Here is a 27,373-nt window from a genome sequence, read left to right on the forward strand (position 1 = left end):
CTAAGCTGCTTCTGGCGAACCAGAGCAGCGCACGGAAATGCCGTTTACCTTCCCGCCAGAGCGGTACCTATTTATCTACTTGCACTGGTGTGCTTTCGAACTGCTAGGTTGGCAGGAGCATGGACCAAGCAACAGGAGCTCACCCTGTCGCGGGGATTCGAACTGCCGACCTTCTGATCGGCAGGTCCTAGGCTCTGTGATTTAACCCACAGCACTACCCGCGTCCCTAATAGCAAGGTGTGTTAAGTAAGTATAATTATTTAATTCACACTGAATTGGAGAATGCCTATGTGTATTGCTGAAAGGGTTCAACTGGAAGATTCCACTGAAGCGAAAGAAGAACTCTCTAAGCACCTGGATGAGTTGGTAACTGTTGTTGTTCTCTGTCACGTCTGGCTTAGATCACATGAAATAAGTAATATTAAACTCTATGCCTGTGTCAGGCTGTGGGTCTCCATTTTTGTGTGTGAGTCTTTCTTTGAAGGCCACAGAGAGAACAAAGGAGGTGTAAATGGGCCTCTACAAAAGTGAACAGAGATCCTGGGGAAATGGAGGCTGTAAAGAGAGTGAGTGTGTGTGTGTGTGTGAGAGAGAGAGAGAGAGAGAGAGAGAGAGAGAGAGAGAGCGCTTTGCTTCTAGGTCTGTTTATTCCTTATAAGATGCTGGGCCTGTGCAGGACATGCACAAGTTATTGCATGGAATGGTTGGGATGTATCTTTGATGTTTTTGTTATGTTTCTAAGAAAGCTCCGCAAGTAAAGCCTGAATCAAACTTATGGGTCTAAACATTGTTTCATTCCAAAAGGGGTCAGGTTTTTTATGCATCCAGTTGCTTCAAGCTCTGCAGTATTAATATCTGCAATAAGGTGAACTGCCTCACTCACCTTGGCACTTCCGACCACCCTCCAACTGGTAGCCGGCCCGGCACAGGCACTGGTAAGAGCCCAAGGTGTTCAGGCACTCGCCACCAACACAGGCTGCTGGGAAGTCACACTCATTCAGGTCTGCAGGGACAGGAGGAAAGGAGAAGGTACTTGCCTGGAAAACCTGGAAAACCCACCCTTTGTCCCAAGCCTAAGAGGTTGGCTATGGTTCGTCAGAATGAAAAGGAGATTGGTACCTGCTCAATGGCATTGTTCTCGCCTCTGTGTTAAGTATAATTGTTTAATTGACACTGAAATGGAGAATGCCTTTGTGCATTGCTGAAAAGGTTTGCCATGGGGAAATTCCACTGGAGTGTACTAAGCTCTCAAAGCACCTTGATGGGTTGATAATTAACTGTTGTTATTCTCTGCTAGCTAACACTGGGAGTGTTTAACTTTATACCACATGTGAGCTGTTGAATTGCAAATTTGCCATCTTGGAAGGGTGGTGGAGTCTTTGTTCCCAGGCTCTGTGGGAGTAAATATATGTCAAAGAGTCTCCTGAAGGAAGAGAAAACAGCTCCAGACAAAATGGAGGCTCTAAGGAGAGAGAGAGACCTTTGCTTATAGGCCTGTTTGGAATTATCTTTTCTTTCTAAGATGCTGAGCCTGTGCTGGACAGCACAAGATCTTGCCTGGAATTGTTCGCATGCATCTTTGAAGTTTTTGTCCTGTTCTGAAGAAAGTTGTGCGAGTAAAGTTTTAAAATAATATCTGATGGGTCTCAACAATGTTTCATTCCAAAAGGAGTCAGCTTTTATGCATCCAGTCACTTCAAGCTGCACAATATTAATATCTGCAATACTCTAGTACTACTTTTTGTGCTTGACAGCTGAGCTGCGGGACTGAACATGCATTCCGGGCCTCAGTCCTGCTGGCCATTAGTGGGGAGTACAAAAACGCACACACAAGCAAACCTCTTCATAAGCAAACCTCTCCCCTCGTTCTCAGGAGGGAATACACAGCCAAAGAATCCCATCTCTAACCTTCAGAAGCATGGTTCATTGTGTTTGAAAACAGAGGGAGAGGAGGGTCTCAAGCCTGTGATGCAGGGAGGACGGCCTCAGCTCCTCAGGCACTCTGCACAAGCTCAAAGGAGCTACTTCCTTATGCTCCTCCTCAGTGTCGCAGGTGGAATCCAAAACTAGTCCAATAATCCAAGCCAAAAACAAAATCCCAGGCCGCTCTCACCTTCACAGCGTGGCTCATCCTTCACAGCCTGGAAACCCACAGGGCACTGGCACTTGAAGGATCCCAGGGTGTTCACACAGGAACCATAGGTACAGAGAGACCCATTCTCGCATTCATTGATATCTGCATGGAGAGAAACAAATCAGCCCACTTCTTCGGTGTTTCCGCCTCGCTCAGCCTTCTCCCAGCCTTCCAGATGTTGTGGGACTACAACTCCCATCAGCCCAGTGTTCTTAGGGATGAAGGAAGTTGTAGTCCAACAATACCTGGGAGTGCCAATGATTCCCCATCTCTGGCCTAGTCAAGATTGGAAGGAAGTCCTTTCCTGGACAGGAACATTGCTTTTATGACATTTTTTATCCCACCCACCCTGTAGCCAAGGGAAGCATACATGGTTCCCCTGCTTCTCCCTCCACCTTATTCTCACAACAGCCCTGTGAAGTTGGCTAGGCTGAGAAATAGTGACTGGCCCAAGGTTACAAACTGAGTTTCATGGCTGACAAGAGGTTCGAACTAGAGGTCTATGTTATGAACCACCCTGTAATCCCTCTCCCCTCCTGTGGTTTCTAGCAGCTGGTATTCAAAAGCACTACTGCCTCTGACTGTGGCAAGAATAGCTGTTGTGGTTATTAGCTGGTGAAATCCTTGAATTTGTCCAATCCTCTTTTAAAGCCATCCAAGCTGTTGGCCATCACTGTCTCCGGTGGAAGTGAGTTCCACAGTCTGCATGAAGACGGACTTTTTTAAACTGTCCTGAATCTCCCAATATTCTGCTTCATTAGACATCTATGAGAATTTCTGGGCTATTTAAAAATGGTGCTCTGTGAACAGATCACTAGGGTGGGACTCAAGATTTGTGGCACTAAATCTGCTTGGGTGACCATCTTGGCCTCCCCCTTGTCATTGGCTGTGCTGCTGTGACATCACAGAAACCAGCCTGTACAGGTTCCCTCCCACCAGGAAGCTCCGTGCCCCAGGGAGGTGTGGGGAATTACCAAGACAGCTGTGGGAATCGGGTGCAGGGACAAATCCGTCGTCACAGATGCAGAGGAAGGAGCCGTCAACATTCTTACACCGTCCGTGTTTACAGAGCGTGCTCTCGGCGCATTCATTCACATCTGCAGGGAGAGTAACCCAGGGAGCTTCACTCCTTGTGCCCTGAGCAACGGAAGGAGAGCTCTGCTGGAGGGCTTTGTGAGGACGGAATGGTGCTTCTTTAGTCTGATTATTTATGTCTTTTATACACCACCTTTCTTCAGAAGACCAAAAGTGTCAGGGACTGTGCTGAGGAGGGCTGCACTGAGGAGGAATGGTGGGAACCTACCCCTGCTCCTGATCAGGATCCTGAATCTTCCCAGGAGCAGTGGGACAGTATAGATTTGGAACAGTGGTTTGCAGAGGGACATAGTTCAGAGGACAGAAGTTGTGAAGTACTGGGTGGTGAAGAGCTAGGAGAAGAAGAACTGGGAGAGAGAGAGTTAACAGACTCCCTTTAACTGAAAGGTGTCCATCCGCTCAGCGCAAGGTCAAGGAGAGCAGATAAGGTGGCAGCACAGAAAGCACAGTGGTTGTGAGATCAGGTTGCAAGATGCGGTAGTGATGTGAGTGACTAGTGGGGAAGTGGGTGGAACCGTTAACTGGGAGCACCTTCATTCCTAGGAATGGATTCTTGGTTCTCTCGCTGTGATCATTAAAATCTTTAACTGGTAAGAGACTCCTTTTGCTTTGTTCTGCTTATCTACTGCCAAAGAGGGGAGAAAGCCGAGTCCCTGAAGCCTGATAAAAAGGCAGTTTACAGCACAAATGTCACTTCACAGTATCTAGGGCTGAACGACAGATCGTCCAAAACTGGTTTCAAGCCCATATCACATGGCTGTCAACTTTTCCCGGTTTTTAAGGGAAATTCCCTTATTCCAAATAGGATTCCTCGCAAGAAAAGGGAAAAGTTGACAGCTATGCCATATCATGATATCGGTTTCGTAACTTCTGACCTGGTGTGTGTGTGCTATGCAAAAATCACAATGCAGGAAATAAAAAGGAAGCCAGCCCATGCCTCTACATAGCTCCATCCTTATTTCAGACATTGTGATATATTGGTATATTGGGATGTTTAGCTGGTGATATATTGCCCAGATATCGCCCCACCCGAATATCTATCCAAGGTAAAAATCTAAATGATTATACGAATGCAATTATAATACTATGAACTACATGATAAAATATACGGATTCTCGTCATGGCAACAGCTTCAAAAATAAAGCAGGGGGAAATCAGCAGCAAGGTTTCCAAACCAGGGCTGGCCTGCCCATGATAAAAAGAGGCTGAGCCCAGCAAAGCCTTAAGGTAGGGCTCAGGCCTTGCCTCTTACCTCCACACACACCATTTCGACCCCGGAAGCCTGGCGGGCAGGGGCTGCATTTGTAGCTGCCGGGACGGTTTTCACACTTCCTGTCAGGGCACGTTCCAGGGTCAAGGCACTCATCAATATCTGGAAAGGAAACGGGGTTTATTTGTTTGTTTGTGGATTTTTATTTTTTAACTTATCAGTGTAGCCCAAATAACAAAACAGAGGTTCATGAGACAAACCCATAAAAACTCAACCCAACCAAACCCAGGTTGGCATGAGAAGTTACGTTAACAAGCAGAAACAATAAAGCTGATTATCTTAGATGCTTGCCACAAGATGCTGTACAGACAGGTAAGTCGAGAGTACCATCACCTTAAGAAAGGAAGGAGCGAGAAGTGTGACGCAGATGACTTACAAGAGATGCAGAATAAACCCCTAGCTGAAACCATTTGAGAAACAAGGAGTACCAAGGCTGCATCTACACAGCTATGAAAAAATGCAGCTCTGAAAATGATTTTTTACAAACCATTTTATAGCTCAACATGGAAAATTTCATTCAGTTCTGATTCCAGCTCTACAGCGCCATCTGGTGCCACAGTGTTACAACACATTTATAACTTTCTTTTTTACTAATGAAGCTGAGTTCCAATAATAAAAAGCTGTATATTAAGTCAAGGAAAATTTTCAACCAGTTAGATGTTACTTATCCCAAATTTATTGAGAGGCTTGTGGAAGAGGCAAATGTAAAGTTTTTGTTTTTGTTTTGTTCCGTACAATTCCTCCAAAATGAGAGACAAAAGAGGTAGCCTTTGTTCTTCCTTTCAGAAAACAAGGGTACCAGGTAAGTTTTTGGGGTAATGCAATTTTCCATGTTAGTCCACCATAATGAGGTGGGAACAATGGTTGTAATCAAAAACAAGATTGCAAGGAAAGAAGGGACACCACAGGGAATCTGGAAGCGGTGAGAAGCAATTAAGAGGGCAGAATAATATAATAATATATTTATTATTTATACGCCACACATCTGGCTGGGTTTCCCCAGCCACTCTGGGCAGCTCCCAACAGAACACCAATAACAATAATAAAAAAGCGACAACATCAAACATTAAAAACTTCCCTAAACAGATGTCTTCTAAAAGTCAGATAGCTGTTTATTTCCTTGACATGTGAAGGGAGGGCGTTCCACAGGGCGGGCGCCACTACCGAGATGGCCCTCTGCCTGGTTCAACAAAGTGAACCAGTATCTTGCAACCAAGATACTGTCTACACCAGTCCCACCAAATGGAAACCTACAGAAAGACTTAAATAATTCCGCGGAAGTCAGCCTCCTCAGCCTTCCCTCCCCTCTCTAAGGCTCCTCTTCTCCAGGGTCCCCCCCCCCCCACAGTCTCAAGCTGCTCTTCTCATTTTGTCCTGCTCTTCTCATTTCTCTGTTTGTGCTCAGAGACCAGAGGGGAGGGAGCTGGTCCCAGCAGGAGGGGGAGACTTCCTGGACTCTTGCACAGCCTACCTCATCTGCTCTCTGCCACAGCATTTTCCTGTTCACTAAACCCTGTTGCCTCTTCAGCTTCTGACTCCTCCCAGTCTGCTACCTCTGACCTCTCCTCAGTGTCCCACCACCAGTCCCCTGTCTCTGAGCCATTTTCCCCAGGGTGTTTGCTGGGTGGGGGACAGATAGACTGTTGGTCCCTCCCACAATTCCTCTGCATGCAACCAGTAGATGACAGTTATGCTATCATACCCCCCCCCCCCATTTTATTTCCCAGGACTAAACACTGAATCAAAACGCAACCTTATTTCTGCAGTGCTTGCCACTCCTACCCCCCACTCATAACCCCACCCATTGTACCTTCACAGAGGAGCTGGCGGGAGGGCTTGAGCCGGTAGCCTGCATGGCACTCGCACTTGTAGTGTCCCGGGAAATTGATGCAGGATCCTCCGTCCCCACAGACTTTGGGCTTGGCACATTCATCAATATCTGGAAAGGGGGAAGTGGGGGGTGTGCCATGAGTGGGGCGGAGGGCAGGCCCTGGAACCTCTCACCATCCCCAGGACCCACAAGTGTCTCACCCACGCAGGACCGCACTCCCTTGTGGACCTTCAGCTGGTAGCCACGGTTGCAGTGGCAGTTGTAGGAGCCGCCGGTGTTCATGCAAACGCCCTTCCCGCTGCCGCCGCAAGGATCCAGCTCACACTCATTCACATCTGGGGGGAAGAGAGTGGGGGGGGGAGAGAGAGGAAGGCGGAGGAAGGGCAATTGAGTGGTGCAAGGTTTTCCCAAGCAGCAAACTTGTCGGGGAGTGGGAAAAGGGATGTGCGTGCATTTGAGGAAAAATGCCCCTTACCTACACAATACCTGTGCTGGGGATGCCTGCGGTATCCTTGGTAACAATGGCAGGTGTAGCCAGGGCTTGCAGGGATGCACTCGCCGTGGCCGCAAATATTGCGTCTCAGTTTACAAATGTCCGTCTCTACAGGGTGCAGGGAGAGAGAGATACGGGAAAACAAATATGCTTTAAAACATGGGAGGCTCTTATCATATCACCATCACCATGTTCCTGTTACTTATACCCTCCACATTAACTCCCTACAAGTGGCTTACATTAAAAGAGACCTAAGAGGGGGGGAGGGGCTGGACCAGACCAAAGGTCAGCATCTTGTTTTCCGCAGTGGCCAACCAGATGCTTCAGTGGGAAACACCCCCCTACTGAACTGTCACCTCACTGAATCTGGTGGGAGGGCCTTCTCGCCTTCTCGGTAGTGGCACCCACCCTGTGGAACGCCCTCCCACCAGATGTCAAAGAGAAGAACAACTACCAGACTTTTAGAAGACCTCTGAAGGCAGCCCTGTTTAGGGAAGCTTTTAATGTTTAACAGACCATTGTATTTTAATACTTTGTTGGAAGCCACCCAGAGTGGCTGGGGGAACCCAGCCAGATGCGTGGGGTATAAATTATCATCATCATCATCATCATCATCATCATCATCATCATTATTATTATTATTTTAAAAAGGTAAAGGACCCCTGGATGATTAAGTCCTGTCAAAGGCGACTATGGGGATGTGGTGCTCATTTTGCTTTCAGGCCGAGGGAGCCAGCGTTTGTCCACAGACAGCTTTCTGGGTCATGTGGCCAGCAGGACTAAATTGCTTCTGGTGCAATGGGACACCGTGACAGAAGCCAGAGTTCACGGAAAAGCTGTTTACCTTCCCGTCACAGTGATACCTATTTATCTACTTGTGCTGCTATGCTTTCAAACTGCTAGGTTGGCAGGAGCTGGAACAGAACAATGGGAGCTCAGTTTGTGGAATCGAACTGCCGACCTTCCGATCGGCAAGCTCAAGAGGCTCAGTGGTTCAGACCACAGCGCCACCAGCGTCCACCCACCGGTTGCTGTAAAAGACAGGTGGGGACAGTGGGTGTTGCACTCCAGCCCTGCTTACAGGTTTCTCCTGAGAACCTAGTTGGTCCCTGAAAGAGCAGGATGCTGGGCTCACATCCAGCCCGTTCTTATCTTCTTCTGCCGAGCTCACCTGTCACCTGTGTGGGGGGCATGTCAAATTCGCTGACGTTCTTGTCCTCTTCGGGATATTTCACCACGACGGCGGTCGTAGGCTTGGCGATCACGGCTGTGAGCCGAAAGAGAGAAAAAACAGTTGTAGGCTACGAACATGGCACTGCCGGGCTCCTGGGCAGCAGTGCCTCTGAGCACAGGATGGAGGGTGGGGGGAGAGTTTTGCAGAGAGACTTCTCACATACCAGGGCCCCAGGCCAATGAAATTCCTGCTCACACTCACCAGGGTAACGGGGACCGAAGGTGGGGGTGTTGGCGAAGAAGACAGGCTGCTGCTCCGAGGTTGTCACATAGCTGGGCAACTGGAAATGGTTTTTTGGGGGGTGGAGGGTCAAGTGATGAAAGAAAGAGACAACATTACAGGCCAAGGCAGATTTGTATGTGGCTAGCCCCGTGGTCACATAGGAAGCGGCTGTGGATGAGGCTGGCCTGCTTACCCATCTAACCCAGTATTGTCTGCACTGACTGGCAGCAGCTTGCCAAGGGCAGACCTTAGCAATATATTGCTCTGTGCGAGGCCAACATTTTATACCCTCCCCCCAGCCCTCGCTTAAGGTGGGCTTTGGGAAGGAGGCACAAGGCTCTGGCAGGGTCCTAGAACCCTCCTGCCTCTTTCCCAAAGCCTGGTAAATGCTTGCCCAGCTTTGGAAAGGAAACAGGAGGAGTCTAGGAACCCTGTCAAAGCCCTGACGCCTCCTTCCTGAAGCCAGGCAAGTGCTTACTGGGTTTTGGGAAGGTGCTCTCCTTGGCTGCTCGCCCAGTGCTGCCCTAAACCTGCCTCTGTTCCCACCCCCTCAACCTGATCCTTTTTTGTTGCAGGTATCTTTGGGGATTGAACCTGGGACCTTCTGCATACCCAGCAGGTACTCTAGCCACTGAGCTACACTCCCTCCTCACCCCGCTCTTTCCCTACTTTGCAGGAGGGATTCCGTCACAGGACTAGAACTTTAGGTTTGTGCAACTGAAGTGCTCTGGTGCAACAAACCCACTTTGTTTTTTTAAAAAAGGAGTTTCTGCAGTTAGGGGAATGAAAGAAGAAACGCACAGGGAAATGTGGGATAAATGGTAGACTTACAAGGTATATAACAGGGGTAGGAAACAATTTTGGCTGGGGGGCCAGATCTTTCTATCTCCCCACCCCACAAGGCAAACATTGGCAGGTGGACAGGACAAGCCACCTGCCAATCACATGGCATCATTATGATGTCACACAATTGATGGGTGGGATGTCCCATCACAGGTGGGAAGAGGAGTGTGCAGCCAAACTGAGTAAGATTTAATTCTCTCTCTCTCTCTCTCTCCCCCTCCATCAGCTGATGTGTCGGGGAGTTAAATCCTGCTGCTGCTTTGGCTGCAAGCGTCTGATCCCTACTGGGAACACCTGCACAGCCAAAGCAGAATCGAACCTCGCCCTCCTGCCCATCAGCTGTTGTCAAGAGCAATGCTCACCGATAGGCAGGTGGGAGTGGTTTAGAAAAAGTGGCGGTATGGGCCAAATTCGGCCTGCAGGCTGGAGGATCCCCACACCTCTGGTGCTTCACCTCCATATAAACAAATAAGGCTGAATGCTCAGTTGTTGTACACTCCGCGAACAAATCGGCACAAATGTTCAGTAAAGAGCAGGCGCCTGGTATCTTCCACGTACACTCTGTGCTAGCAAATTGGAAGGAATGCTCGATAAACAGTTCATCTGGAACCCACCATGACTGGCACAAATAATGTGGCTTGAAAGCCTAAGGTGCCTCCACTTCCTATTAAATATAAAAATGGGGCCCAATCCAGTGTGCAGTTCCCCTGAGTAAGCCCCACTGAAATCAGCAATTCCATTCTTGCCTGGCTTCCCATTGCTTGCACAGAAAAAACATCTGTTGTGTACTAATTACTATGCCCAGATGGCAGGGTCAGCCTGCTTGCCACTTATTTTTAATGTCATTTGAAAATTGACACCAGAAAAGGCCATTGTCACCAGGATGGTTTTGTCCTAGATTCAACACCCCAATACTTTCTAGGTTGCTGAAAGTACAGTGGTGCCTCGCAAGACGAAATTAATTCGTTCCGCAAGTTTTTTCTTCTTGCGAGTTTTTCGTCTTGCGAAGCACGGTTTCCCATAGGAATGCATTGAAAATCAATTAATGCGTTCCTAGGGAGACCGCCTTCAGACCAGGTCCGGGGACAGTCTTTCCCCGGACCTCTTCTGAAGGCTGGTGGGGGGGGGGAGGACTTTTCTCCCCACCGCCAGGCTTCAGAACAGCCTTCTGAAGGCTGGCGGTGGGAAGAAAAGCCCTTCTCCCGCCGCCAGCCTTCAGAAGAGTTCCTGCAGGGCTGCCTAGGCTGCGAATAGCAGCCTGCTGCCGGGTGCGAGGGACGCTCTGAAGCAGAGCGCCCCTCGCCCGGGGCAGACATCTGCAGCTTGGGGAGCCCTGACTTCCCCACAAGGCTCTCCAAGCTGCGGATAGCAGGCTGCTGCCCCGCACGAGGGGCGCTCTTAAGCAGAGCGCCCCTCGGGTGGGGCAGACATCTGCAGCTTGGGGAGCCCTGCCGGACTTCCCCACAGGGCTCTCCAAGCTGCGGATAGCAGCCTGCTGCCCCGCACGAGGGGCGCTCTTAAGCAGAGCGCCCCTCGGGCGGGGCAGACATCTGCAGCTTGGGGAGCCCTGCCAGACTTCCCCACAGGGCTCTCCAAGCTGCGGATAGCAGCCTGCTGCCCCGCTCGAGGGGCGCTCTTAAGCAGAGCGCCCCTCGGGTGGGGCAGACACCTGCAGCTTGGGGAGCCCTGACTTCCCCACAGGGCTCTCCAAGCTGCGGATAGCAGCCTGCTGCCCCGCACGAGGGGCGCTCTTAAGCAGAGCGCCCCTCGGGTGGGGCAGACATCTGCAGCTTGGGGAGCCCTGCCGGACTTCCCCACAGGGCTCTCCAAGCTGCGGATAGCAGCCTGCTGCCCCGCTCGAGGGGCGCTCTTAAGCAGAGCGCCCCTCGGGTGGGGCAGACATCTGCAGCTTGGGGAGCCCTGACTTCCCCACAGGGCTCTCCAAGCTGCGGATAGCAGCCTGCTGCCCCGCACGAGGGGCGCTCTTAAGCAGAGCGCCCCTCGGGTGGGGCAGACATCTGCAGCTTGGGGAGCCCTGCCGGACTTCCCCACAGGGCTCTCCAAGCTGCGGATAGCAGCCTGCTGCCCCGCTCGAGGGGCGCTCTTAAGCAGAGCGCCCCTCGGGTGGGGCAGACATCTGCAGCTTGGGGAGCCCTGCCGGACTTCCCCACAGGGCTCTCCAAGCTGCGGATAGCAGCCTGCTGCCCCGCTCGAGGGGCGCTCTTAAGCAGAGCGCCCCTCGGGTGGGGCAGACATCTGCAGCTTGGGGAGCCCTGACTTCCCCACAGGGCTCTCCACGCTGCGGATAGCAGCCTGCTGCCCCGCACGAGGGGCGCTCTTAAGCAGAGCACCCCTCGCGCGCGGCAGACATTCACAGCTTGGGGAGCCCTGCGGGGAACTCTTCTGAAGGCTGGAGGCGGGAGAAGGGCTTTTCTTCCCACTGCCAGCCTTCAGAACAGCCTTCTGAATGTTGGCGGTGGGGAGGAAAAACCCTCCTCCCACCGCAAGCCCCGGGAACAGAGGAGAAGCTGCGCGCCTTCTCCTCTGTTCCCGGACCTCCCACCGCAAGCCTTCAGGACAGGTCCGGGAACAGAGGGGAAGGCGCGCAGCTTCTCCTCTCTTCCCGGGGCTTGCGGTGGGAGGAGGGTTCCCCGCTGTCCCCGGAGATTTCCCTATGGGCTTTCGTTTTGCGAAGCAAGCCCATAGGGAAATTCGTCTTGCGAAGCCGCTAAAAAATCGGAAAACCCTTTCGTCTTGCGGGTTTTTCGTTTAGCGAGGCATTCGTCTTGCGGGGCACCACTGTACTAGGATTCCCTAGCAATGCAGGGATCTTTTTGCCCAGCGTGGGGCTCGAACCCACAACCCTGTGATGCTCTACTGACTGAGGGTCACATCTGAATAAGTAACAAGTTTGGCATTAGACTGCCTTTAGAGAACCAGCATGGTGCAGCAGTTAAGAGTGACAGACTAGGGCTTGTGGGAGACCAGGGTCGACCACCTTGAGCTCCTCAGAGAGAGAGAGTGGCCTTATCGTTGTAATAATAAATCATATAATTTAAAAAAAACCACAGCCAGTTAACTTCTTTTCCACCTCATCTTACTAGAGATCGCCACCGACTCCTTCACGGTGCAGCAATGCAGCTGACACTTACCATAGCTGGAGTTATGACTGCAAGATACAAATAAAGGAAGAAATAGGTTAGACGTTTTAAAGAAAGTTCAGACAGACAGACAGACAGACAGACAGACCCCACTGCAGCTGCACTGACATGGAGGCAGAAATGGGTAGAGTTTAATGCAGCCCTCCTCCATCACCACCCCTACTCCCAGGAAATAGCACACACGCAAACACACACATTCTAGACCAGGTATCCCCAACCTGGTGCCCTCCAGATGTTATTAGACTCCAACCTCCCATCGGCCCCAGCTAGCATGGCCAATCATTGAGGGTGGGGTGGTGACACCCCTTCTCCTATTTCCTTCATCTTCATTGTGAGATGAGAAGAGTGACAGCTCCCACTTTTACTATGGAAGAAGTCACAGCATTACATTATATAGAAACCCAGGGAACTGTGGTTTACCCTAACCAAAGTCATTTAACAAGTCAGGACCTGAAGTCGGGGTTCGATCCTGCTTTGTTTTAACTGGCTTTTGTTAAAACAGGGTGGGTAGTCCCTCCAGATGTTACTGGACTCCATAAGCCCAAGCCAGCAAGGCCAATAGATTGGGCTGATGGGAATTATAGCCCACCAACATCTGGAGGGCACCAGCTTGGGGAAGCCTGCTCTAGGCAATGGGGGAGTAAAAATGGGGATCACAGCCTCTGTAATAAACACACACCCGGTACTTCATTCAACTTTATAGCCCACCAACCTTCCAAAATTTAAGAAGCAGATGTTTCATTCCATACTATGAGGGGGAAAGAACTCAAAGATGCAAATGGAAGAAATCCACTTGCCCCACAACTTCAGGAAGCTTTCGGCTTGCCTGCCCACCCATTTGGGAACTGACCTTCTGGCTCCTGCGAGTCGCTGCCCACAGGTGGGTGGGTGGGTGGCTCCACGGGTGGTTGTTGCTGCAGGTCTGTGTTGCCATCTGGGTGGATCTGGAGTGTGAAATCGCTCTCGCCTTGGATCGTCAGAGTCTGGTGTGAGGTAAGGATATGGTAGCCTTTTCCTGCAGGGCAGATCTCTCTGAAAGAAGCTGTCCGGGTGGAAAAAGAGAGACAGAAAATTGGTCACACAAACAGTGGCATGACCCTACAATTGGCAGGTGAAGCCTTGTCGGTTGCACCACTGCCGAGGGCTGCCCAGTTGGCGCTGGCCTGTGCCAGGGCCTTTTCAGTGGTGGCTCCCTAGTTGTGGAATACCCTTCCTAGTGATGTACACCTGTCCCCATCATTATTAACTATCAGAATAAATTTGAAGACATTTCTGTTTGCACTGAATGTACTTATGGAGAATCAATAAAAACATATTAAAAGATAAGTAAATAAAACATTAAAAAACAGACTGAACAGTACAATAGCATGTCTTTGGTGTTTTCCAAATGCCCAGGGAAAACAAAAATGATTTTGTACAAACAGGGGTGCGGAACGTCTGGTCCAGGTGTGGCAGAACTCAGGAGGAAATGGGGGAGAGGGAAAAGACCTCTTCTATTTACCGGTTCCGTCGGCTGGGCAGCGCTCACAACGTGCCCCCCAGGCCTTGCCCACGCTACAGCAGCAGGTCTGGCGGGTGAGCTTGGTGGGCAGCGGGTGCTGGCAATGGTGCTCAGGGCTCACCAGTCGGAAGCACAAACTCTTCTCCCCAGCCTTCTCCGCTATCGTCGTCCCCCACAAAGAGAAGGAGAGAGAGAGAGAGAGAGGTGTTAGGGGGTCACAAGAGAAAACAAGGACAACGATTAAGAGACCCAGTTTCAAAAACCCACTGGCCTGGTAAACTCACTCAACGACTGTATGCTAGTTCCTCTCTTTCAGCCTAGCCTACCTCACAGGGTTGTTGTGTGGCTAAAAATGGAAAAGGGGGATATTCTTGGTCAGTCTCTTTCTCTCCATCTAACTTACCTCACAGGAGCATTATGGGGTTAAAAGGTAATGGGGAAAATCTTGGCCACCTCTTCCTCTCAGCCTAACCTACATCACAGGGCTGTTGTGTTGCTGCAATGGAAGGTGGGATTCTTGGCCTGTCTCTTTCTTTTGGCCTAGCCTACCTCACAGGGTTGTTTTGTGGATAAAACAGGACTGGGAGGGGGAAAGCCTAGTATGCTGCCCCAAACTCCCTGGGCCAAAGCACAGGATTAAAAATATGATGCATAAAATAAAAACACAAAATAAACCTCAAATTCTCCACAGAAAGCCTGGCCACTAAATCCCACTACAAGGTATAGAGTCAGCAGAAAGACAGAAGCACCCACATGATACATTTAAAGAACATGGCTGCCCCAAAGAATCCTAGGAACTGTCATCCCCCCCCCTCACAGAGCTAAACTACAGTTCCCAGGATTCTTAGGGGGAAGCAATGTGCTTTATCAGTATGGTGTCAACCACAGCAGCTGAGGAGTCTCCTCTATAATAGACAAAAAGACAGTTTGATGTCCGCAGCACTGCCATTGTCACAAGTCCCTGTACCAAGGAATGGGTGAAGCATTCCATCACTTCCTTCTCACAGCAAACTCAGGTGACGAGTGCCAATAAAAAACGAGGCCAGTTCACTGAGAAACTACAGGGAGGTATCAGCATGTTCAAAGGAAGCTGGAGGTTTGCAGAAGTACAAAATATAAAAGTGGGTGGAAAGACTTAAGAGGGGGCAGAAAGCCCAAGCAGAAGCCCAAAGAGGACTGAGCATGCTCACTGGCCTCCAGGAGCCAGAAAATCTTGTGTGAGGAAAGCGAAACTGGAGGGTAGCCAGTTATGTGTTCCCCTTGAGCTGTAGAATATGTCTGGCTGGAACCCTGATCAGGAAGACTGACAAGCAATTGATGATGATAAAGAAAATAGCAACAGCATTGGCAGAAAAAACTCTGATCATGCACAGAGTGCAGAGTTGAGCCCTGGTGCTGAAAGACCCACAAGTACCTGCCCTGACTCAGACTAACTCCTTTATCTGCACCAGCCCCTGAATCTTACACTTCCATGGTCCCAGCTACCAGTACTTTAATATGGCGGCTGTCAGTATTGACATTTGCTTATCGTCAGCTGTGGGCCAGACAATGCGCAGAAAGGACTTAAGACCCATGTGATAGGGATTATATTCTTTGGGGAGGGAAGGAGCAGAGAGAGGCTGGGTTGGTTAGATATGAGAGATCTTCCCACCTCCCCAGCCAAGATACGTACGCACACAATGGGTCCGCGAAGGCCCCAGGACATGTCCCGGCTTGCATGCGCAGCGGAAGCTCCCTTGGGTGTTCAAGCATTCGCCCCCCTGGCAGACTCCTTGCATGGCACACTCATTGATGTCTGTGGGAGGAAGAGACACAGGGCAGTTGCAGTGGTGGGGGCAGGTGGGGGAAACACAGAGCAATCTCCAAAGCTGCCTTTTGTCTCCGTTCTTGGGAACAAGCGAACATACACTCTTTGGGTGAATCTTGGTGCCCTTGCCTCTTGGTGCATTCATTTCAATGGGCTTGTGCAGGAGAACCTCCCAATGGACCGGGCTCTGTGTTCCATTGGTGAAAGAGAAGGCACCTTGTAGGTTTATCCCAGAGTATTGGGGCTGTTATGCTCCATTTACAGATGATTGAGTCATGGCTGGCATAAAATCTTCACTGTTTTGAGTTGAACCTGTCAGTCTGCATTTCTTAGCGCAGAAAGTATTGGTCTGATGTGTAGAGATCTTTCCTACTCTTAATTTATTCAAGGGGGTTCTGGAAGTTTCTGGAAGCTTCTCTGTGTGAAAGAAGCTTCATGATGTTTGGGTTATTCCTTCAGAGAAGCTAAGTACAGCTGGCTTAAACTGGTTCTCTTATCTCTTCTGTCATGCTGACTATATAAGTAAGGACAGAAGGAGCCTGAGTTTCACTTTCTCTTCCTATCTCTCTTCTTCCTGCTATGGTGTTCTGTACATAGTATGCTAAGTGTTAAGTTTTAGACTTGTTATAACTATTGTATGTTTTAAGTTAAGTCTTCTGCAACTGGATTTCTTCTGGACTGTGCCAGTCCTGAATGTATTGGATTTGTGACCATTATGCTCATTTGCCTTCAGTAGTAGTAAAGCTCTGCTGGAAGAAGTACAATTGCCTCTGATCTATTTTTTGGAAACTTTGCATTGTGTTTTAAGTTTTTTCCTCCCCCTGGACGACAGAACCATGGCCCAAGCTTTCGGCTGGATCGGTCAACCTTGGTCCACATTCACACCATATATTTAAAGCACTACGATACCACTTTAAACAGCCATGGCTTCCCCCAAAGAATTCTGGGAGCTGTAGTTTGTTAAGGGTGTGGAGAGTGGTTAAAGGTAAAGGTAAAGGGACCCCTGACCATTAGGTCCAGTCGTGACCGACTCTGGGGTTGCGGCGCTCATCTCGCTTTATTGGCCGAGGAAGCCGGCGTACAGCTTCCGGGTCATGTGGCCAGCAGGACTAAGCTGCTTCTGGTGAACCAGAGCAGCGCACAGAAACGCCATTTACCTTCCCGCCGGAGCAGTACCTATTTATCTACTTGCACTTTGACGTGCTTTCGAACTGCTGGGTTGGCAGGAGCAGGGACTGAGCAACGGGAGCTCACCCCGTCACGGGGATTCGAACCGCCAACCTTCTGATCGACAAGTCCTAGGCTCTGTGGTTTAACCCACAGCACCACCCGCATCCCCAGGAGAGTGGTTAGGAGGTCCCTATTCCTAGAGTTCCCTGGGAAGAGGGATTGATTGTTAAACCACGTTGGGAACTGTAGTTCTGTGGGAGGGGAATAGGGACCTCCTAACAACTCTTAACACCCTTAACAAACTACAGTTCCCATGATTCTTTGGGGGTGAGCCTTTAAGTGGTACCATGGTGTTTTCAATGTGTGGTGTGAATGTGGCCTAATACTAGATCACAATTCTCAAAAGCAAAGAGGACCCCCCCCAGTGGTACATTCTATCTCTCAGTCTCTACCCCAATTTTATACCTTGGCAATGGCTGCTGTTCAGTCGCTTGTATCCCTGTGGGCAGTCACTCCCCAGTGTTTTCTGCACTCCCAAGTCTGAAAGAGGAAAAATGCATGCATTTAATGAACATCACACATATGTACAGCAGCTCCCATCCTCGAGTGATGGGGATTGCCAAAGGCAGCCTATGATCTCAAAGCAATAGGACTGATTCTGATATTCTGAAATATTTATTTATAGATATTTTATGCCGAACACCAGGGAGCAGGCAAACAACCAGACAGTTGGAGTCAGAGAATAATGGAATAACAGAGTCGGCGGGTACCCCAGGGGTCATCTAGTCCAACCCTCTGCAATCCAGGAATCCCTGACAGATGGCCACCCGACCTCTGCTTAGAAACCTCCAATGAAGGAGAGTCCATGATCCCCCGAGGGAGTCTGTTCCACTGTTGAACAGCTCTTTTCTATTTAATAGGAACCAATAAATAAATAAATAAAGGCCCTTCAGAAGGCCAATTCTAAGCACATTTAATCTCATGGGGAGAGCAGCAAACAGTGAAGTCCTATACATTACTCAGAACTCAATGGGGCTTGCTCCCAGGTGAAAATGTATACGACGGCAGCCAGTCTGTGCAGAATTCCATAAGGGTATTGCAACTACAATGCATCTTTAAAGTAACCCCACTTCAGTGCAGGCTCCCAAAAGAAAGCATCAAAATCCTGCAGGGGTCAAAACATGAGCAATACAAAAAGCCCTGGTCTGCCTGGCCTGAATGCTTGAAATGGCAATAAGAACTCCTAGAAAGCTGCCTTCTATTGACTCAGAGAACTCTGGTCCCTCTCACTCTGAACCGCCCACACTGATTGACAGTGGCTGCCCAGGGTTTCAGACAGAAGTCTCTGCTAGGCATACTGGGAGATGCCCTCAGGGACTGAACCCGAGACCTTCTGCAAGCAAAGCAGGTGTTCTGCCACCAAGCTACAACCCTTCCCCATTTGCTTCTGTGCCAACGACGGCATGGTGCATAATCCGAGAAGCCCAGCGAAACGTCCCCTTCCTTGCCATTTTGGACATCATCTTTTAAACATTAGCCTTGCAGGGAGGGGCGCCGAGTTCTGGTTGCCAAGGGGGCAGTTGCCAAGCCAGCCAGCCAGCTGCAGGAAAGTGAAGCGGAGGGGCCTGCATACTGCCTTGGGGCTGGAAGGGAAGAGGGAGGGCCCACAGCCTGAGCACATTCCAGGCCTTGTCCAACACAAACAGATCCGGCCCCTTGCGCAGCAGATTTCATGAAGCTAGAAAATCCATTCAGGCAGGGTCTAGGAGGGGGAGAGCTTGGCTCCCCCAAACCAGTGCCAGCCAACCCCCTGTCCTTGCAAGCAAGACACTAGACATGCAGGGCAAAACCTCTCTCATCGTCCCTCCCCAGCCATCCCTTGTCAGTTGTGAAAATGCAACCGAAAGCTCTCTTTAAACTAAAACCTCAGCTTCCCTCACAGTGTGTTTATGTATTTAAACTGCAAGACAGGCAGAAATGCAGCAGGTGCAGCTTCTTCCTGACTGGCAGATGCAGGAATGGGAAACTCTTCTCCTGTTTTATAGGGGAAGCAGGAAGCTCTGTCTGGCAACACCTCAGAAAAAAAACAGCGTCGGAGACTGTGGCGGAAAGCTTAGGCATGCAAAGGAGATTTTTGACCACTGAGCTACAGCCCCTTCTCTGGAACACCGTCTCAGACAGCCAACTTCCATCCAGCACTGTCTCCTGGGACAGGCAGCAGTTCTCCAGGGTCTCAGTCACAGAAGAGTTTTCCTGCTACCTGGTCTATTTTTTAACTGGGATTTGAATGTGGGGCCTTCTGCATTCAAAGCACATATTCCGCTCCTAATATCGAGAGTGCTGGTATGCAAAACATGCAGAGCATGGCTTGTGAATTTGGCTAGACTTACCTGTTGCAATTAAATGCAGAGAGATGCTTGTAGGGTAAGAAAATAACAGTGTTGTTTACGATAGGGAATACATCATTTGGATAGAAAGTTTTCTAGTTCTAACTAATCTAGAGGCAGCCATGGTTGCTCCTTTGCTTTACAGAGGATAGATTCAAGGGGATTAATCTCAGGGTCCTGGATTTGAGCCCCACATTAGGTGAACGATTCCTGCATTGCAGGGGGTTGGACTAAATGACCCTCGTGGTCCCTTCCAACAAGTCTGTGATTCTGTGTGATTCGCATTTTGAGGCGCATTTTGAGAGTGGTGAGAGGAAGGAGAAGCTGCGAACAGGATGCAAATGACAGGTGCTCAAGGCAGTGCACACAGCTGTCCCCAACCCCATTTTATCCTCACAAGGGTCCTATGAGGTAGGTAAGGCTGAGAAACAGTAACTAGGCCCAGATCACCCAGCAAGCTTCACAGCTTTGTGGATATGGAAACCCTTGTCTCCAAGGCAGCGGTGGAGCAAGCCGATCGGGCGCCTGGGGCGGCGCGCATGCCCTATGCCCAGGGGCGCGGCCAGCTGCCCATGGGGCAGGGCCAGCCGGGGCAGGATGCTCCATGGGGCCTCCTAGGAGTCTGCCTGCCTCCTTCCACTCAGCCACCCTACGGCTGAGGGGGAGGCGGTGGGCGGACCATTTGGGGCAGCGCAGAGCCTGTGGGCGCCCAAACCACTACGTCATTCCCAGGAGAGACGTATGGCTCGGGCGCACTGCAGGCTCCGTGGTGAGTGCCGCCTGCCATTTTGTTACACACACCCCCAGTGGGGACACCTAGGGCAGACTGCCCCCCTGTCCCCCTTCCACCGCCCCTGCTCCCAGGTCGCTATCCAACACTCTTAATCATCCACCCGTTCCCTGCAAAGTTTCTAGGTTAGAGGGAAGAGGTGCAGAGCTTGAAAGTGGGGGGCAAGAGAGACTTACATTGCAAGTGGGGGCACTTGTGGCATTTATTCTGCCCCCAGGAGGTGCCGATGCTGCCGCAGCAATCTTCTTGCTTGGTGAGGCCCGGAAGAGGGTTGCTTCCACACTGAGCAGGACAGGCAAAGGTTGAAATACAAGATTTCATGAACTCCACCTAGAAATCTCATGCACACCCACATCACTCGGGGGCCATCCATACTGTGGTTTGATGTGGACAGTAAGCTTCTTGTACCTTAGTTCTCTATTGTTTGCACGGTGCTGTCTTCCAAATCACTACCTCTCCACACCTTCCCTTCTCTCAGTCCGGATTTTATTATACCCTCTCCTTTTTTGGGAGAAAATCCGGACTGAGGGAAAGGAAAGTGTTTGGAAGAAGTGAATTGGAGGAGGAGGGGAATGTCACATGGGCAATGCAGAGTTTAGTGGAGATACAGGAAGCTTGCTATTGGCATGAAACCACAGTGCGGAGAAGCCCTTAAACCTTTCTCCCCCCCCAGCCTCCACACTATGCGTGGAACACCTGCTACAACTAAAGGACGGGCTGGTTTTATTCCTGCATTTTTAAGTGCCTAGATCTCATGGACCATTGGAACGCCTGCGGCTGGTTTTCTCAAACTAAGCAGCTGCAGCCGTGTGTTTGAGATATTAGTTTAATTCATTGTTTTGTATGTTGCTTCACACATCCAGGGGCGTCCCAAAGCTATTTGCAGGAAATAAAACACAAATAAGAAATGCATTTAAAATTGACATATATAAATTTTGTTAATGTTCATCCAAATGTGCCCCCAAACCCAGTTTGTGCAACTATTGCTTCTGCAACATAGAAAAATAAAATAAAATGCCATGCTGTGGTTAACTAAACTACAGCCTGCCTTGAACTCTAGTCTCCAGCCAGCCAGCCAGTTGGGGGTACCCATCCTCTCTTATTTGTCCTTAACGTCTGATGCTCAGGTATGGAGCTTTTGTATGTGGAAGCTCCATCCTGCTATTGCAAACATCCCTTCTGCATCTAATTCTTTCTTAAAGCCATCTGAGGCCAAAGGTTCTATGGACTGTGAACAGCTGGCTGGTTTGCAAGCAACAGCCTGTGATCCGCTGGAAAGCTTTAGAACCATTGATACTATCTCTACTTGGCTCTAGACTCGAATTATTATTTTTTCAGACAGTAGAAATAAAGGATGTTTTTTTGATCAGGGCTGGATTAACAAACCAGCTAAGGTGGTCCTGGCTTAAGACCCAATGGTTTTCATATTTTGGGGCTGGTTCTAATGATGATGCTTGAGCTGGAGAAAAATACTTCTATTTTTCCTCATCCAGCACATTAGAACAGGAAGACAGCAGTTATTAAAATATGTATGTGCTTTGATTTGTAGAACAAAAAAAAAAAAAAATTCTGGCCAAGACCCTCTGGGTCCATCCTCCCCCCACCCCCCCAAGTTGGCCCATCCAAGGAATCAAGTTTGAGAACTTCTGGTCTAGGCTGATGGACAGCCATCACATTCTGTGGCAAAGCAAATCCCATTAGAGAATTATGTGCGGATTTAAAATCACCTCCTTTTGTCCGCTGAAACATCCTGCTGATTAGTTTTAAGGAATGGTATCCAGATTTAAGTGCTCGTGAGGTAAAAAAATCTCCTCTCCCTTCATATCCTTGCAAAATTAACTGTGTCTCTCTGCTTGGGTGCCATTCCTATGCATCAGAATTGTCAGAAGACCACCCCACTCACCGACTGTTTAGGCATCGTTTCCTGAAAGCACCGTCCGAGGGGCTTCTGGGTGGGGGGCCTGGTATAAGCGGGCTTGGGAGCAGGGTGCTGGATCAGGTGTTGCTGGCTGCCTGGCCCACTTCCCTCTGAGCTGAGGCTGTCGATCCGGTGGACTTGCACTGAGGCGTCTGGGGGGTGATGTACCCGGACATTGACCAGCGGCTGGTGCACCTGAACTAGAGGGCAAAAAGGTGAGCTACCTGGCCATTCCCTCTGACCTGCAAGCACTCCCTGGGAAATCTCAAAAATGTTGGGCAGTCTGGCATGTACGGAGGCAAGTGAACCCCTGCACGTGGCCAAAGGCTCTTGTGTTTGCGTAATGCAGGTATGGGGAACTTTTGGCCCTCAAGTCATTGCTGAACTATGACTCCCATCATCCCTGGCCTTGCCTGTCAGCTTCCTCCTCTTTAGTCTCCTTAGAACTCAGCAGAAGGAAGGAAACAAAAAGTGAAATGATTTGCCTACACCTGTCGTTGGCTCTGGCGCCATCTACTGTTTGCCTCCATGCCTCCCACCCTACCAATCCCAAAATGCACCAGTCACCACTAGCAGAGGGGGCATGGCCTCCTCTGCGATTAGTATGGAAACACAGACATCTAGCAGGCTAGTAAAAATATTGCGTGGCTTTTCTGTGTTTATTTTATTAGTGACTTTTCTGGGTTTATTTACTAGGCTGCAAGAAAGGCAGCTGCTGGAAGCAGTTGCCATTTTGGTAGCTCCTAGGTCACATATGGGAGGCGGGTGGTGCTGTGGTCTAAACCACTGAGCCTAGGGCTTGCCAGTCGGAACGTAGGCGGTTCGAATCCCCGCAACGGGATGAGCTCCTGTTGCTCGGTCCCAGCTCCTGCCAACCTAGCAGTTCGAAAGCATGTCAAAGGGCAAGTAGATAAATAGGTACCGCTCTGGCGGGGAAGGTAAACAGCGTTTCCATGCGCTGCTCTGGTTTCGCCAGAAGCGGCTTAGTCATGCTGGCCACATGACCTGGAAAAACTCTGCGGACAAACACCAGCTCCCTCAGCCTGTAAAGTGAGATGAGCGCCGCAACCCCAGAGTCGTCTGCGACTGGACTTAACTGTCAGGGTTCCTTTACCTTTTTAGGTCACATATATATTAACATGGTGACCCCAGCAAATTCCTCAGAATTGTGGTCTTTTTCTGAAAAGAACAGTAATGGAGTTTAAGCCTCTTTGGAAATTCCGTCAGCTGATCTCACAGACGTCTCCTTTAGCCACAAGTGTTGTAGGAGCTGGATGTGGTCATTCTTAACATGGTCAGAGTCACCCCTTTTCTGTCATTTGCTTATCTACCACCTTACCAGTTCCAGTTGCTGGGCAAGAGGTAAGCGGGACTGAGCCACAGAGCCTGCCGCCACCTAGACAGAAGTGCTTCTGAGCATGTGCAGAGTGCTTCTGTCTCTTAGCTATGAACAGTAGAATTTAGATGAAGGGCTGTGCGGTGCTGGGGTGGATCGCATGACAGGGCTGATTCTCAGCAACTTGCCACTGAGAAGTTAAGCACCAATGCCAGGAGACTAAAAAAAAAGCACTCTGCACATGCTCAGGAATCTTATTTCACACACAAGTTCCCACAGTTGGGTTCAAATTAAGTCTCTGTGGTCTCCTAACCTAACTACCTGCAATTCTCCCAAGGTGGCCAGTGCCCTTCTCAAAGCAGAATCCATCCCTACCCACACATAAATGCCCCTTCTCGGGTACCTTCGGATGAATGTTGTCCTGGGCCCAGAGGCACCATGAAGGTGGAGTGGCTGATAGTGCCTTTCGAGCCAGGCCCAGAGGCCGTGTCCCCGTGGCCATCCGAGATGAGCTGGACTGCGTAGATGGCGTGCTTGCTGGAGCCCGTCTCCATGGCAAGGCCCTCACCGGGCAGTCGGACCTGCTGGCTTTGGCTCTGGCGGCCAGCCGGCACTTGGCAGAATCGCCCTGTGAACTCCGGAGGGCACAAGCAATGGTTCCCAGATGTACACTGCCCACCGTTCATGCAGGGCAGAGGGCAAACCACTGCCGGGGGGGGGGGGAGAGAAACAGAGAGGGGAAGCATTAACTTGAGATGCATCAAATCCTGTGATAATTCAAACAGTGCTTAATATGGGTGAGGTACTTCCTCGCTTTGCATGTTTAAATCTCTCTGACTATGGTTCAGGCAAACTGTAAAATCTCCAACTTCAGATCCTTCTATTTTCCGGGACAGTCCTGGATTTACAGAAGCCATCCCGGTTTCCGGGTAGTTAGGTTAGGAGACCGCAGAGGCTTAATTTGATCCTAGAATATCCCGCTTTTCCTTAGGACGTCCCTATTTTCATCGGATAAATGTTGGAGGGTATGGAGTTATGTGACCCCCCCCCCAGCCAAGGAGATAACTATACAACCTTTAGAAGACATCTGAAGGCAGCCCTGTATAGGGAAGTTTTTAAAATGTTTAATTATGATTTTATATTATATATTTTTCCATGAATAAGACGCCCCCATGTATAAGACGACCCCTATTTTATGAGCCCAAAATTAAGAAATAAATACCTGCAACATTCTGTGTATAAGAAGACCCCCAATTTTAAACTTAAATTTTGGGGGAAATATAGTCTTATACACGGAAGCTGCCCAGGATAGCTGGGGCAACCCAGTCCAATAGGTGAGGTACAAATAATAAAAAAAATCATCGGATAAATGTTGGAAGGTACACTCTACTTTGGAGGGTGTGTGTTTATGCATGTGTACAGCTTTATGTTGCACAAGTGCCTGTCAGGAATTTAATTTTTAAAAACATGTCTGCCACTTCTTCATCGAATGAGTCCCCAACTCCCAGGGTGCCCCCTTTCCCAGAAAACAAACCTTTGGACAAAGAGCCGGGAGAAAGACATTTCTAGCTACCAGGATTGAGAGAACAACATTTCAGCCTCTTTGAATTCCAAGTGCTGAGTCAGCAGCCGAGAAGCTGGCAAACATGCCCTCTCCAACGCACACACACTCATCCCCAGACAACAGTCAGCAGCTGCAGGCTGGTCCTACCCAAACACCACCCTCCATTCACAAAAACAAATAAAAGAGCAGGGCATGGTGCCCAGCTACAGAAGGGCCAACCCAGCAGGGAAAGATCAGAGAGGGACAGTTTTTTATCCCCCTTGGGGAGGGTGTGTGGAAATTCCTTGGCTGCCTTAAGTCCAACCTGTCACACACTGTGGCCTAAAGTTGGCCTCCTACAGATATCACTTTGCCAGGAAGTCTGTTCTGTACAATGTAGGAACTGGGGCTTTAATGTGGTGGCACATGCCCTTTGGAGCTTCTTCCTATAACATATAAGTCAGGCAGATAAGAATATGGGTGGGTAAGGCCCATCTATTACAGTGGTACCTCGGGTTAAGTACTTAATTCATTCCGGAGGTCCGTACTTAACCTGAAACTGTTCTTAACCTGTAGCACCACTTTAGCTAATGGGGCCTCCTGCTGCTGCCGCGCCGCTGGAGCATGATTTCTGTTCTCATCCTGAAGCAAAGTTCTTAACCTGAAGCACTATTTCTGGGTTAGCGGAGTCTGTAACCTGAAGCGTATGTAACCCAAGGTACCACTGTACAGCATCCGGATCTCACAGCGGCCAGACAGACAGCCCTCAAGCAGGAGCTAAGCAGGACCGTAATCTCCCTATCGATGAGTCTGTACCCTCCGACATTCCTCAGATGAAAATGGGGACAATTCTCACTCCCCCACCAACTGACTCTCCTCAACCTCCCCGTTTTGGGTCCCCCTACCCCACCCCACAGAGCATTTCCTATCCACCACAACGCTAACAGGACACAGCACACACAAACCCCACCGTCCTAAGAAAACAACCACCCTTAATTCCTATTTTGGGTCATTCCATATCAAGTGATCCATTATTATTTTTTTACCTCGTGTCATTAAATTCTCTTAACATGTTGTACACTGGTTGAATAATCAAAACTAAGTTAAAATCTTAAAATCTTAAATATTAAAATGGAAAGGGGGCCAAACCATCATCGCAATAGGTGTTGAAATTTTGGGAGGTTGGATAGTTACAATGGAGTGGTCTCAGGGGTGGGGTGCACATTTTTATTTATTATTATTAGTTTGTTTAAAGCAAACAAGCATAGCATACTTCCTGCCATGCTACAGCTTTAACACATTTGTGTTTGTATTATTAACATGCAGCGTAAGTGGTCAAATTTAATTAAAAATATACGAACAAACAAACAAAAGGTGTGCAAGTCAGTAACTGGTATTCAGAAGCATACCACTCTAATATCTCTGCTATCACCACTTCTGGCTATTAGTGTTGTCTCCACAGAAAGAGGCAGTGATGGTTCTGAAGACCAGTTGCTGGAAGCCACAGGAGGAGTGTGCTGTTGTTGAGCTCAGGTCCTGCTTTCAGGCTTCCCAGAAGCATCTTGTGGTCCAATTCTGTGAGTCTATGCCCTGGTTAGCCACTGTAAGAACAGGATGCTACATTATTGGCCACTGGACTGATCTAGCAAGATGATGATGGTGATGATGATTACCCCACCCATCTGGCTGGGTTTCCCCAACCATTCTGGGCGGCTTACAGCATATCTAAAAATATAATAACCCTGTGGCCCTCCAGTTGTTGTTGGACTCCAACCCCCATCATCCCCAGGCAGCATAGCCAATAATCCAGGGACTGTGGGGGCACAAGCCACAAGGAAGTTCTCAAAATGGGGGGGGGGGACTTGGGCTGGAGGAGCCCCTAAGGGGGAAACAGGACAGGTTGGGGTATATAAACATGAGTAACTCCTTGACTCAGAAGTTGAATTGTCTGCTGAATGTCTACAACAATACAATAGCATCCCATAAAATCAGGAGAAGCCGCATATGTGTGCAATTTACAAAGCGTGGGCCTAGAGTCAAACCTGGGAATTCTGACATTTCTTCTGAAGTTCTGGAAACAGCCACAAAGCCAGTATTGTATAAAATGGGGAGAGGAGGGAGTCTGAACACACCCCAGATTAGGCAAACCCAGACTTTCAGGAAGTTTCATATCAAATATCAAAACTCTTTTCACTGGAAAATGAAAGGAGCTGCCTTGTGAGTCACTGGTCTATCGAGCTTGGTATTTCAAGCACTGACTGGCAGAAATTCCCCAGGGTTATAGACGGGGCACATTCCCAGTCTTACCTGGTGATGCCAAAGATCAAACCTGCGACCCTTTCACAGGTACAGTGGTACCTCGGGTTACATACGCTTCAGGTTACATACACTTCAGGTTACAGACTCTGCTAACCCAGAAATAGTACCTTGGGTTTAGAACTTTGCTTCAGGATGAGAACAGAAATCATGCGGCCGCCACATGGCAGCAGCGGGAGGCCGCATTAGCTAAAGTGGTGCTTCAGGTTAAGAACAGTTTCAGGTTAAGAACGGACCTCCAGAACGAATTAAGTACATAACCAGAGGTACCACTGTACTGTGGTCAAGTTGGGTGTTACCCATCTTACATTTCTGCATATTT

The 27,373-nt window shown here is 49.5% G+C and overlaps 1 protein-coding gene across 1 annotated transcript in view; it reads right to left on the bottom strand.

Annotated features, from left to right (window-relative positions):
* Window positions 1-27,373, bottom strand: part of LTBP3 (latent transforming growth factor beta binding protein 3) — a 43,256-nt gene that overhangs the window by 9,740 nt on the left and 6,143 nt on the right. Inside the window, exons 2-18 of the mRNA XM_081841713.1 lie at window positions 23,596-23,898; window positions 21,842-22,056; window positions 20,115-20,220; window positions 17,227-17,301; window positions 15,457-15,579; window positions 13,785-13,943; window positions 13,134-13,325; window positions 12,275-12,291; window positions 8,259-8,337; window positions 7,995-8,090; window positions 6,806-6,931; window positions 6,531-6,665; window positions 6,310-6,438; window positions 4,482-4,601; window positions 3,109-3,231; window positions 2,114-2,236; window positions 884-1,003 (exon numbers count right to left, since the gene is read on the bottom strand). Of these exons, the coding sequence (XP_081697839.1) occupies window positions 884-1,003; window positions 2,114-2,236; window positions 3,109-3,231; window positions 4,482-4,601; window positions 6,310-6,438; window positions 6,531-6,665; window positions 6,806-6,931; window positions 7,995-8,090; window positions 8,259-8,337; window positions 12,275-12,291; window positions 13,134-13,325; window positions 13,785-13,943; window positions 15,457-15,579; window positions 17,227-17,301; window positions 20,115-20,220; window positions 21,842-22,056; window positions 23,596-23,898 (2,241 nt within the window). The remainder of the gene's footprint in view (window positions 1-883; window positions 1,004-2,113; window positions 2,237-3,108; window positions 3,232-4,481; window positions 4,602-6,309; window positions 6,439-6,530; window positions 6,666-6,805; window positions 6,932-7,994; window positions 8,091-8,258; window positions 8,338-12,274; window positions 12,292-13,133; window positions 13,326-13,784; window positions 13,944-15,456; window positions 15,580-17,226; window positions 17,302-20,114; window positions 20,221-21,841; window positions 22,057-23,595; window positions 23,899-27,373) is intronic.

This window comes from Podarcis erhardii, assembly GCF_964252035.2.
Source record: "Podarcis erhardii genome assembly, chromosome: 15".
Taxonomy (NCBI): domain Eukaryota; kingdom Metazoa; phylum Chordata; class Lepidosauria; order Squamata; family Lacertidae; genus Podarcis; species Podarcis erhardii.